General features: G+C 45.8%; 2 protein-coding genes across 2 annotated transcripts; one reads left to right on the top strand and one right to left on the bottom strand.

Annotated features, from left to right (window-relative positions):
- Positions 1–2,030: 2,030 nt before the first annotated feature.
- Positions 2,031–4,268, top strand: LOC102710981 (MADS-box transcription factor 4). The gene is made up of 8 exons (XM_006654361.3): positions 2,031–2,405; positions 2,557–2,623; positions 2,722–2,783; positions 2,938–3,037; positions 3,169–3,198; positions 3,305–3,349; positions 3,819–3,955; positions 4,127–4,268. Exons 1-8 carry the CDS (start codon positions 2,218–2,220, stop codon positions 4,131–4,133), a joined length of 636 nt encoding a protein of 211 aa, XP_006654424.2. The 5' UTR covers positions 2,031–2,217; the 3' UTR covers positions 4,134–4,268.
- On the bottom strand, positions 4,237–6,446 carry LOC102710697 (probable receptor-like protein kinase At1g11050). Its single transcript, XM_006654360.3, has one exon. It carries the CDS (start codon positions 6,326–6,328, stop codon positions 4,373–4,375), a length of 1,956 nt encoding a protein of 651 aa, XP_006654423.1. The 5' UTR covers positions 6,329–6,446; the 3' UTR covers positions 4,237–4,372.
- Between the last annotated feature and the right edge of the window lie 2,134 nt (positions 6,447–8,580).

The following is an 8,580-nucleotide window of genomic DNA, read 5'->3' on the forward strand; positions in this document are numbered from 1 at the left end:
GTCTTATTTAATTTTTTTTTGTCAAATATGTAAAGCTACATATATATGCATAAAGTATATTTAACAATAAATGAAATGATATAAAAATAATTAATAATTATATGATTTTTTTGAATAAGACGAGTAGGTAAACGTTTATAAAAAAATCAATGGCGTCAAACATTTATTGAAGGAGGAAATACTTCATTGCAAAATAAGTTTATTGTGGGACAGGGTCTGTGTTTGAGCCTCAATATTCAACGGAGAGTGTCTATTTTACGTTTGTCAGACGAATCTTAATTGGTTTCTCAACTTTTACACGCGCTTTTCTAAACAGTACAATTTATTTTAAGTTTATATATAAAAGTTTATTATCTCCTATTTTAAAATAGATTTTTAACTGTATAACGGCTAACTTTGTCTTAAATAACTATAAAAAAATTAAAAGCATTGCATCTTCCATCTTTAGAATAGGATTTTTTTAAGGTACACTACCGTGTGTCTGTGAGCCGTCTATTATGACAAATCTAACGGTTTAGATATATTATTAATAATATAGTGATTAGATTACGTTAGTAGCGTAGTAGAAGGGTAATAAGGGTAAAATTATTATGGCATTAGTATAATTTGAATGTTTGATTCACGTAGTTAGCGTCCTCTTCGGCAAATAATTAGAAGAGAATCATGTGATTTCCATTGTATTCGGGCGGCAGGGGGCGCGTGATATGCGCCACCGAATAATTTGCGGCGGCAACGACTCTCGTGCGTACGATACATGGTAGCCGATCGTGGGCGTCGCTGACTCGCTGGTGGGCCTTTGCCATGCTTCCGGAGGATTTTTACGTTGATACCATAGAACAAAATCATACGTAGTACTCCTTGTTATATAATTATATACTAATACGTTCCCAAATGAGCATTGCTTTGTTTCTGTGTCGACCATTTGACCATCCCATTTTATTTATTAAATATCTAAAATATAAAAAATAATTAGTCACTATAAAATACTATTTATTTTTAACCCTCAATTAACAATAAAAATATTAATCATAAAAATAATAAATAAGATGAATATTCAAACATTATCTAAAATATAAAAATTTGATTAATTTTGGGATGGAGGTTATACATCTAATTAGCCATTGCTTATAGGGTTGTATCAAGGGGGCCGGTCTAATGCGTGGGCACGCGCGCCGCGCCAGGTGCAATCGGTTCCGCGTGTGTATATATATACTAGAAAAAAATCTATGTGCTTTGCATTGGGTCAAATTAATTTTGATTGTCCAAATAAAAATAAGTTTTGAAAATAAATCATGGGATATAATTCTTCCAAAAACATCATGGATATAATTCTTGGTTTCTTTTTTCCATTTTTTTCCCTTCCGTTCAAATTCCAGTTTGCAATAGTTTTGATGGCCTGCTATCTCGATCGGCTTACTCAATAAATAAAAAAAAGACTAATTTGTCCCTCTCTTTATTTATGTAAATGACAAAAATACCCATTAAAATCAACGGTACAAATGCACCTATTACACGCACCTATTACACTACTACGTTTCTAAGTAAAGAGTAAATAAGATCCTACTTACTACACTGGTATAGGCTGACATATTTACCCTACCTATTTTTAGGCCCACGTGTCAGCGGAGAGATCTAAACACTTTTTTTTAATTATTATACGTACGACGACTTAATCATCTGACTTACGTATGACTTAACCATTCAACACAGTGCTGCTTGAACTTCTTTGTTAATTAATGGTTAATTAATGGTTGTTACAATGTCTCAGCCGTATATAGTTATTACAATCGGATGGTACGCTAATGACTGTCATTTTTTTTATGTACAGTGAACACATCCTACGTCGAGAGACGAGACGTAGCCAGGGCAGGCAATGCAAATGCACCACGCGAGAGAGCAGAGCAGAGTTTCCATTTCTGGCGCTCCAGCACTGACCCAGCACGAAAGCCCCCCTCACCTCCATTCCTTCCATGGCGGCCTCACCCTGCACACACACCGCAACCCTCCTTTACTTCCCCTCCCCCACTCCTCCCTCCAGCCATGGCGTCCACATCCACATTAAAGATCGGCACGGCACGTACCCACCCCCCTCCATACCCTCCCCCATCTCACACACCTCGAGAGCAACAGGGAGCTGGAGGAGGCGCTGATCGGGCGGCCGCCGGCTTGTTCTTGATCCGCGTTACTTCTTGCTCGGTGCTGGAGATCAGCTAGGCAATGGGGCGCGGCAAGATCGAGATCAAGAGGATCGAGAACTCGACGAACCGGCAGGTGACGTTCTCGAAGCGGCGTGCCGGGATCCTCAAGAAGGCGCGCGAGATCGGCGTCCTCTGCGACGCCGAGGTCGGCGTCGTCGTCTTCTCCAGCGCCGGCAAGCTCTGCGAATACTGCACGCCCAAGACCACGTCTCCCCTCTCCCCCACCTCTACCTTCATTAATTTCACTCCTGCGTTCCTCCTTCTCCTGGGCTATGCATGTCCTCTTTGTGTCGTGCTTCCCAACAGCTGATCTCTCACAAAAGGCGTAAACTTTTGATTTATCTGGCTTGGCGATTAGGCTGTCGAGGATCTTGGAGAAGTACCAGACCAACTCCGGGAAGATACTGTGGGACGAGAAGCACAAGGTGCGTGCCGTGCCTTTCTGGTTTATTTTCCAAACTTTTCTGGGTACAAAATCGAATGGAAATGTTTAAAAAAAATGCAATCTTTGACAACTTTTCAGAGCCTCAGCGCAGAGATCGATCGGGTCAAGAAGGAGAACGACAACATGCAGATCGAGCTCAGGCTAGTGTTCTTATTTTTGCATCTTTTTTGTTTTTCACTTTCTTTCCATTAAACAGAGAAACAAAACGTGAAGGTTGGAATGAACATCACCAGTCGTAGTTGCATTTCCAGCTTAGATTTTTGCTCTTTGTTTTTTAAGTTGTCCATGTTGCAGGCATATGAAAGGAGAGGATCTGAACTCCCTGCAGCCCAAGGAGCTGATCGCAATCGAGGAGGCGCTCCACAACGGCCAGACCAACCTGCGGGACAAGATGGTGATTAGTGGCTCTGAACTGAAGCTTGATGTTAGCATGGGCATGCAGGGCTTGCAAGTGCCTATCATGTTTCTGAAAGTTTTTTTTTTCTTTTGTTTCTGATGTCACCTTTGTTTCCATGTTGTTTGCAGATGGACCACTGGAGGATGTACAAAAGGAATGTATGAGCTCTGAATCTCTTATTATTCTTCTGCCTCTTTTATGGATGATGAAGTCAACATCTTTTGCAAGCTCTGGTCATTCACCTGCCTCTGTGTTTGGCTGCAGGAGAAGACGCTGGAGGACGAGCACAAGATGCTGGCTTTTAGGATGGTAATTTTTTTTCCTCAGAGCAACTTTGTTTTGGTTGAACTTTCACTTGAAAAAAACCCTGTGCTCATTTTTACTTCCAAAAAACATGTGAAATTGGGGACAAAGACCAGCACAATCTGAACTAGCTGTTCAACACTTCAACTAGGTTTAGTGATAAGTGGCCTGCTGCAGTTGCGCCTATCGTTACACTAGCAATTTGACAATGCAATGTTAATTCTTGGTTCTAGACTTCTTTCGCTACTGCAGTCGATTACATCAGTGGTCACTATTCAATCAGAACCATCCACCCAACAAATCACCAGACTAAGATGCTGTCTTCCATGGAAAAAACTACCTCTGAATCCATATAGAGATCGAGTAGAAATAACAGATCTAGCCACTACTTCCCTGCACAGAGCTCAAAATTCAGTGAGGGGGAGCTTTACTGAAAGAAGTCTGAAAGCTGAGAGTTCACTCCTTGTGTTTCCAGCACCAGCAGGATGTCGAGCTAAGCGGCGGCATAAGGGAGCTGGAGCTCGGGTACCATCACGACGACAGGGACTTCGCCACTCAGATGCCCTTCACCTTCAGGGTGCAGCCCAGCCATCCCAACCTGCAGGAGGACAAGTAGGTTGCTGAGCACTGCCTTTGGTTCTGCTCTGCTAGCTTTGCAATCCCATGCATTGCTAGATGTATCTAATCTCTTTGGTGCCTGTCTGAATGAACTCAATATGTTTGAGTGTCAGTTGTTTTGTTGTTCCCCCCAGCATTAGCATGACCACTGTTCTTTGTTTCCAGATGGTGAACAGTCAGTTTGTGTTATCCAATTATGTTGGTGACCACAAGTAACAGTCAACTCTGATGATAATTTCATCTGTTCCATCACTTGGATAAATTAAATTGTATGCAAAAAAAAATCAATACAAATCAAGAGATAATGAAACATGATTCTGGAGTTCAGTCGATCAGAATCCGCACGAGCTACTACATCTCTACTGTTCTTATCTAGGTTGTATGATCCTTGAAGAATTCGCCAAGAAAAGATCACCTGAGCATGTCCCCATTGTCCATGAACGGGCCGCTGAATGCCGGCGAGGCGCTGAAGTTGCTTCCGGCTTCGCTGAACATGAAGTTGTGCCCGTACGGCAGCGGCCGGTCCGGTAGCTCCGGTATGTCCATGTCCCCCTCCAGCATCTTCACCGCCTCGGTGATGGTCGGCCGGAGCGCCACCATGACGTGCGCGCACAGGATCCCGACGAGCACAAACCTCTCCATGGTGCCTCCCCTCGGGCTCTCCGCCGTCGACAGCGCCCCGTCGAGCACCTCCCTCGCCTGGCCGGCCTTGACGAGCGTCCATGCCCAGTCGGTGATCAGCACGGGCCCTGCCGGAGCCGCCATGTCGAGGACGCGCCGGCCGCTCAGTATCTCGAGCACCAGCACGCCGAAGCTGTAGACGTCGCTCTTCTCCGTCAGCTGCCCGTACAGCGCGTACTCCGGCGCCAGGTAGCCGTGCGTGCCGGCGACGCGCGTCGTGAGGTGGGACTGCCCCTCCCGGCTCCTCCTGGCCAGCCCGAAGTCCGCCACGCGCGCGCGCATCTCGCCGTCGAGCAGGATGTTGGTCGCCTTGATGTCCCGGTGGTAGATCGCCGGCTTGACGCCGTAGTGCAGGTACTCCAGCCCCCTCGCCACGTCCATGATTATGCTCCGCCGCTGCGCCCATGTCAACGCCGGACGCTTGCTGCCTCCTTCCACGTCCCGGAAGATGAAGTCCTCGAGCGCGCCATTGGGCATGAAGTCGTACACGAGGAACTTCTGCTTCCCTTCCTCGGCGTCGTCGTCGACGATGCAGCAGCCACGGAGCGGCACCAGGTTGCGGTGCCGGAGGTGGCTGATGATCTCCACCTCGTTGGTGAACTCCTCGTCCCCGCCCTCCACGTCCGGGTCGAGCATCTTCTTCACGGCGACCACTGACCCGTCGGCGAGAACGCCGCGGTAGACGGCCCCGAACCCACCGCGCCCGACGAGGTTGCCGTCGGCGAAGCTGTCCGTTGCCCTGGACAGCTCGGCAATGTCGAACAGGATCGACCCGGTGTTCGGCCGCGGATGCGACCGCCGCTCCGCCGATCCCTCTTTGGAGATCTCGTGAATCTTTTTCTTCTTGTCACGTCTCCTCCAGATAAAGAACGCGAGAAGCGAGGCGAGGAGGAGTGCGATGGGGATAGCGGCGGCGAAGATCACCGTGTCGTGGGGTTTGGATGGTGCGGCGGGAGGGGTGGAGAGGGCGAGGCCGAGGGTGCAACCGGCGGTAGACGGAAAGGTGGGGCCGGCAGCGTTGGAGATGCCGGCCGCGTACGTGACGGTGAGGTAGAAGCAGTTCATCGCGGTGTCGGAGGCGGAAGAGTTGCCGGACACGTTGGCGGCGGCCTTGAGGCGGGAGGTGGCGGCGATGCCCGCGTCGAGGCAGCGCAAGCAGAGCGGCAGCGATGAGAGGTCGGCGCCGCATGCGAAATCCAGCGCGGCGACGGAGTCGTTCCCGACCACCGCCCTGTACTCCGCGGCGGTGGTCACCCCTGCGCAGAAGGACGGCGAGGCGACGAACTGGTCCGGCGAGGGGAAGCAGGCCGGCACGAGGGACGCGCCCGGGAGGGAGAGCGGCGGCGCCGAGAGCTTCGCCCCGAAGTCCCTGAGGCAGGCCGCGGACGCCCCCACCGACGGGATGCGGAAGCGGCCCGTGGCGCGGACCTGCCCCGCGAGGCCGATGGCGAACACGGACAGCAGCGTCATGCAGCACCCCGTCATGTTCCGCGCGCCGCCGGCGCACAGCGCGGCGTCCCACGGGAACGTCGGCACGTAGCTCAGGTCGAGCGGGCACGTCGCGTTCCCTCCACCCGCGCCGGCCCCATCCACCCCTTCCAGCGACCGGGCGAGCACCACCACCACCACCGCCAGCACCACCACAGCCAGAGCAGCAGCACTGCGTCGCCGCCCCGTGCTCGGCATTTCCGCGAACAGTTGGTGCGCGCGAGAAGACGAGTGGTGGACGCAGCGCAGTAGTAGCTCGGACGAGAGTGAGGACAAGACAAGGCTCTCTATTCCAGCGGGGTGGGTGGTGGTGTTCGTGGTGGTTAGTAAAATCCGGCGGCTAAGCTCATCGTCGCGTGTACGGATTAATTTATAGGTTGCGCCGTTGCCGCGAAGATTTTGGTGCGCTTGTGCGAGAATGACAGGTGGGGCCCGTCTCGCCGGAGGTGCGTCGGCTCGACGGCGACGGCAGGCGGTGGGGTCCACGGGAAGGTCGCTGGAAATGAGGAGGACGAGGGGTGGTGGGCCCGCGCTTTGTGTGGTGCCCGGGAAGAAAGTTTCTGATATGGTAAAGGGGCTCATCGCTGGCTTCTTTTTTTAAAATGACGTGGCGTGGATTAGAAGATACGTGATGACGTGTAAGAGTGGATTTTAGTGCTTGATTGGCTCTTTGAATTTTTCATTTCCAAAAATCTAGTGTTCCTGTCCTAATAGGCTACAGTAATCTATCTATCAGTTTTTCAACATCATCTTTTTACTTATGCTAAGTTTATAAGATAAAATTTATTTTTTAAATCTTATATTTGACTTTTTTAAAAAAATATAATTTATTTTTTAGTCTTACTTTTAGATAGCTAAGGATATGCATATAACAGTTTTATTTATAAATTATTTGTTATAACTATATCATTTCCTTTTTCATGAAAAAAATCAAAAGATGAAATCCTATCTTTTTTATTTTTAGATAAAATATTTGATTTCTCTATGTAACACTCCTCAATATGAAGAAATTTCAAACGGGAATTTTTTAATTACCAGTCTAGGATATTCCCTCTCCGTCGTAACATGAATCATATTTTCCTCCATGGTTCATGTCATTACACTTAGTCGCTATTTATCGTCTGTTGCCACTTCTTGTGGTACAGCTTGTTCTGCTCGTCTCTCGCCGATGTTTGACGTAGATACTTGATGTTTAGGATTAGATTTATTCTAACATTAAAATTCCAATCACCAATCAATCTTATATTAGAGAATGGATTTCCAAAATCTAGGATTACTATTAGTGTTCAAGACAGATCTTCACATACAATTTATTTTGGCGTAGACTACTCCTTTTGTTTTAAAATATGACTACATTTAGAAATGGTTTTTGAGATGCTGCGTTAACCAATAATATTTATAAAAATGTTATTTTAAATAACAAATTATATGTTATTGATAAATCTAGTAATGTTATTCTTACATGAGTGATATTTTTTTGACTTTTATTAATAGTTAAATATCAAAATATTTGACACAATATTATTCTAAATGTAACTATATTTTGGAATGGCGATAGTAAGTATCATTTTTGTTCCAAAATATGAGTATTTTTTACGTATTTTAAAAGATACATACTTATCCATACGTGTTTTGAAAAATATGCAGAAATTATTATATTTTAGGAACGAAGTAGGATTGGGAAATTATTAATGGTCATAGTTTTAAAATTTGACTAAATACTGTCTTGAATATCGGATATTTATGTCCGCACAATTCATTTTCTTTTTAATTACCTCCCTACCGCTCTTGTGCAAATTCTACAGCACCATCGCCCGGTCGCTACTTGAATGCGAAAGTCGCAATGGATTAGGTTCTATTGAAGTACGAACTTAGGATCGATTACGAAAACAAAAACACACAAATGACTATTAGCGAGATGACAAATGATTAGGGCTCCTGTGAATTGTAGGATTCTCGTATGAAAAATGGAGGGTTATAATCCTCAGGAATATTTTTTTTGTACATATCAATTGGAACAAATGATATGAGAGCACCAAATTCCTATAGATTAAGTTCCTATGCACCAATTTCATTGGAAACTAAACAATAAGGTCAAACATTTTTTTTTCTCCTTTGACAAGTCAAATACAATTCCCCTCTTTGTCTCTCTACTGTTGTTCTAGAATCCACCAAATCGTATGTTATTCCTCCTTTTTTTTTTCTTTTGATCCAAGGCATATTTTATATATTTTTTGTTTTAAATTCCTGTGGGATTGGATGACACCTGACACTTTAATCCTGTAATCTGTATTTAGAATCCGGCATACAAAATGACTCTTCAGCACGATGTTTGTGATAGCTATGGTATATAACTTTGACAAAATCTAAAAAATATCATTGACAAACGTCTAAATCTAAAAAATGCCATTAACGAATACGAGTTTTAATAAATACCATCTTACAAACAA

Source organism: Oryza brachyantha, chromosome 5 (assembly GCF_000231095.2).
Source record: "Oryza brachyantha chromosome 5, ObraRS2, whole genome shotgun sequence".
NCBI lineage: Eukaryota > Viridiplantae > Streptophyta > Magnoliopsida > Poales > Poaceae > Oryza > Oryza brachyantha.

Excerpts from the sequence above, each read along its gene's own strand:
- LOC102710981 (XM_006654361.3), top strand. The coding sequence starts at position 2,218 with ATGGGGCGCGGCAAGATCGAGATCAAGAGGATCGAGAACTCGACGAAC. Across the intron at positions 2,624-2,721 it reads TGTGGGACGAGAAGCACAAG|AGCCTCAGCGCAGAGATCGA; the intron begins GTGCGTGCCGTG and ends ACAACTTTTCAG. Across the intron at positions 3,199-3,304 it reads GGAGGATGTACAAAAGGAAT|GAGAAGACGCTGGAGGACGA; the intron begins GTATGAGCTCTG and ends GTTTGGCTGCAG.
- LOC102710697 (XM_006654360.3), bottom strand. The coding sequence starts at position 6,328 with ATGCCGAGCACGGGGCGGCGACGCAGTGCTGCTGCTCTGGCTGTGGTG.